This window comes from Cricetulus griseus, chromosome 3, assembly GCF_003668045.3.
Source record: "Cricetulus griseus strain 17A/GY chromosome 3, alternate assembly CriGri-PICRH-1.0, whole genome shotgun sequence".
Taxonomy (NCBI): Eukaryota; Metazoa; Chordata; class Mammalia; order Rodentia; family Cricetidae; genus Cricetulus; species Cricetulus griseus.
Window position 1 is genome coordinate 56,440,053 of NC_048596.1, and position 4,094 is coordinate 56,444,146.

At 52.3% G+C, this 4,094-nt stretch overlaps 1 protein-coding gene across 1 annotated transcript; it reads right to left on the reverse strand.

Moving 5' to 3' along the window:
• Positions 1–476: 476 nt before the first annotated feature.
• Fgf19 (fibroblast growth factor 19) lies at positions 477–3,806 on the reverse strand. Its single transcript, XM_027409197.2, has 3 exons — positions 3,554–3,806; positions 3,274–3,377; positions 477–767 (listed from the first exon to the last, which is right to left on the reverse strand). The coding sequence occupies exons 1-3, from the start codon at positions 3,804–3,806 to the stop codon at positions 477–479; spliced, it is 648 nt and encodes a 215-aa protein (XP_027264998.1).
• Between the last annotated feature and the right edge of the window lie 288 nt (positions 3,807–4,094).

The window sequence follows — 4,094 nt, forward strand, 5'->3', positions numbered from 1 at the left end:
TTTTAATCCCAAAACCATCCTGCAAGGCTCCCAAGGTTTTCCTGGCTGCCCTTTGCTCCAAGTTTGTGATCGCCCCATCAGTTTTAGCCAGGAGGCAACTGGGGGCAAGTAGAGACCCCACGAGGTTCACTCAGTCAACACATAGTTCAGAGCCCACCCCCTGCACATGAATTTTAAATGACTTCACATCTTCTGGCTGGCCTAGAGATCGAGAAACATTTCATAGGAATGACTTCCCCGTTAGCGGAGGTATTCAAACAGAACTGGAGTAACCTGACCACAGATCAGCAGCTGCCTAAGTCAGTAGGGCTCAGATGTCAGCTAGGCAGGTGATCAGTTTAGGTTCACGATCCAGTCTAGCCACTAAAACCACACATGGTCAATATAAGACTTAAAATATGTACAGCTTCTAGCGCATCTTCCTAAAGGGGAAGTTCATGGGACACTGGGGTGTTCTTCATCCTGTCAGAACCCCATCACTTCTGGAAGCTGGGGCTCTTTATCTCCAAGTCCTCCGTTATCCTGAAAGGATCCATGCTGTCCGAAGCCAGCGACAGAGGCAACACTTTCGACTCCAGCTGGTCTCTGGGTTCCAAGAACCGGGCAAATATGGGGAGAAAGAGTGAGGGTTTTTTGTTCAGGAGATCTTGCCTGTATTTGTTCCTGAAGAGGACGACATAGAGGTGGTGATTCGGAGATTCGTACTTGTTGTAAGTTATATACTCCCATTTCTCATTGAAGGTACAGTCTTTCGGCGAGTAATGAGTCTTTGGAGAAAGAAACAAGCATATATGAGCATAAGCACTGTGGTGGTGTCCTGTCCCCACAGCCATCATAAGTGTTCTTTCCTTGAAGTACATGGAAAGCCAAGCATGGTGATGCTTACCTCTCATCCCATGGCTTGGGAGGCAGAGGCAAGAGATCAGGAATTCAAGGCCAACCCGTGTTGCATGAGACTGTCCCTGTTAGCTCACCCCACAAGTATTCTAGCACTTTCTCTTTAGACAGTCTTACTACATGTAGCCCTGGCTGGCCTGGAACTCATAATGTAGACCAGGTTGGCCTTGAACTCAAAGATTCACCTGCCTCTGCCTCCTGAGTATGGGATTAAAAGCATCCCAACTATGTCAGGCCTGGGTTTTCATTTTGAAACAGTCTCAAGTACCCTATGCTGACCTTGAACTCCTGATTCTCCTGCCTTCACTTCCCAAGTGTTGGGATGACGAGTGAGCACCACGGTGCTGGGATTATGCAGTGCTCAGTTGAACCCAGAGCTTTGAGCATGCTAGGCAACCACCTCACCAGCTGAGCTCCATTCCCCAGCTCTGGTATGTTTTTGAAACAAGGTCTCACTCACTCTGTAGCCTTGACTTCACAGCAATCCTGCCTCAGTTTCCAGAGGGTTGGGCTGGTAGGTGTTTACCAATTATCTATCCCAGCCTTTGGCAGAGAAATCCCCAAGCAGCTACTGGCAGGGTGCAAGTCTCCCTGGCTTTTAACTAGTGACATTAAATTCTGATGGTTATTTCTCAGCTTTCTGAACTCTGCCCCCTGTTTAGGCAGTTTTTGGGTAGTAACTGCAGCCTTGCCTGGGGCAGGGAATAAAGCGAGAGTTCCTGTCTAGACCTGAAGCACTAGCTTTTCTAATGCTGAGGTGGTTGCGTGTCTCTTATTATTGTGAGTAGAGAAGCCCCCTCACAGGCAGCTTGCCAGGATCTGCCTGATAATCCGCAGCCCTTCCCCCACGCCCAGGACCAAGCCCCGACCCTGTGGGTGGCCGGAAATGTTTGCTGCAGGAAGCTGTCCCTGGTCCCCATCCTCTTAATACCAGAACATTCCTAGTCCCCAGGACTGAGGTACCAGTGGCAGTCTCCCAAACTGGTGCCACATCCCTTTGGGAAGCCTGGATGGTTCGGTAAACACAAGCCGCCTGCTGAGGTCGCTGAGCTGCAGGTGGAAGAGCGATGGCAGATAAGGCTCTGATAACAGGCTAATTCCAAGAACCCACAGCTCCTGCCCTGGCTGATGGCACGGGATAGCCACCAGGCAGTAAGGGCCATGTTCCCTGAAAAATGTTAAGTGTAGATAAACACAGGATGTATTTCTCTTGGAGAATTCTTAGGGAGAATTGATCAGCCTTTCTTCATATAGGAATGATAGATTGTGGGGCTTCTATTTAAAAAAAAAAAAAAGTCAGGGAGAAGTTGTGATGGAACCATGCCCAATAGATAAGGGGCGGCACTGGAATTGAGGGGCAAAGCTCCCATGGGCATTCCCACCCCATTTAGATTAGGGTAGACGGGGGATCGAACCTTTCTCCTAGTGCCCTAGCCACAAATAAATATCTCAGGAGGACAGTGTGGTGGGAGATTTGTTCAGGGCTGGGGTATCAGTTTTCAGACAGGCAGTGGAACCCCTTCTTTGTAAACCGGCTTCTCTGCATACCCCTTTCTTTCTTTGTGATCTTTTCATGTAGCTAAATCCATCTCAAAGCCACAAAACAATTTTGAGACTCTTAAAGACAAAACAAAACAAAAATTTTGAGCCGGGTAGCCATCGTTCCCCATAGGGGACCTCCTAACCCCAGTCCCTGCTCCTCCCAGGAGCCCAGGGCTGTATGGGAGGCCTTGGCCAACAGACCTCACACGGCCTCCTCTTGTACTGCCAAAGGGAGGGCTGAAGGCTTCTTTGGACTCGCAGCTTTTGCTCCCACAGAGCCCTGGCCTTTGTATTTCCAGCCTCCCGGGTTTCAGGGGTTACCTTGACCTGACCAGCCCTCCCTAGCCCCATTGCCCTAGCTCCCAAGCAGGTGAGCCCCTTAAGGACATTCTAAAATATCCTAGTCCCTACATCACACCGTGTTCCTAGGACTTAGAAATTGACTAAAAGACACTTCCTTTCTTCTTTTTTTCTTTCATTTGAGGGAGAGAAAGGAAATCGAGGACCACACACGCAAAGGCTGGAGATGAAAATGGCAGAGGTGTGTTTTCCTGTTCAATATCAAAGGGGCCGAAAGCTGAATGGTACTCAGCAGCCAGCCGAGCCAGCCTTCCCGAGGATTAGACATGCTCCGCTGGGCTCGTCATTCCCGCCTACAGCCTGGGGCCATCGCTTTCCGAAGGGGGGTGGGCGGCGGCGGCTGTGGTAACATTAGTTTCACTAGCACTAGCTACCTTGCTCTCTTAAGTTCCCTGTAGGCCTGAGCAGGGGGTGTAAAGACCCAACACAGACCCAGCGCAGCTCCGAGCATCCCGCCTCGTGGGGAATACTCACCAGCCCCTGTATCTTGCCGTCCGCGCTCATGCAGAGGTACCGCACGCTGCTGACGTCCTTGATGACAATCGTCTTCACAGCGACCGCGCGGAACTCTAGCAAACCTGCGAACAAGAGAAGGAAGGAGATGCAGCTGAGACCCAGCAACACGTGGGTACGGCAGAACTACACTGTTCGCCCCTCCCCAGACCCAGTCTGAGAGTCCAGGGGATTTGTTAAGGCCACGGTAGCACGCACGCGAGCGTAAGGGACCCGAGGGGACGCGCTGGCAGACACTCACTTCGTTCGTTTTGTTCATCCTCGCAATCCACGGAGCCGTCGCTTCGGATATGCACGAAACAGTTGGAGATGTGGGGACCAGCAACGTACAGGTACTGCAGGCGGGTGCTCTTGCCCCAGCCGTAGAGAAAGAGTGGGTTTGCATTGGGCAGAGTCAGGGATCGCCGAACCAGAGGACGGCCAGCCACTGCCAGCCACAAAGTGGCCAGGACCAGGGCTCGGGCCATGGCACGCCCGTTCTGCGTTCTCCACATGGCACCTCCGGAGGGGTCGTGAGGCGCGGTTACAAAGGTGGCACGGAGACTGCGATGCAGCGGAGACGCGAATAGCAGGCAGAGTGTCTGCGGCCAACAAGGCAGCGGGCACTTGCAGCACGGTGCGCGCAGCACTGCTGCTCCGACGGTTCTATGGCTCCGGGCACGCCGCCTTATATACGTTTCGGGTAGGTGACCGTGGCATCAGAGCTTTTCTCCTCCTAATTGCATCAAGTCTCCGCCCCCTGCACACACCCTCTCAGGCCCAGCCCAGTGACCCCGCCCAGA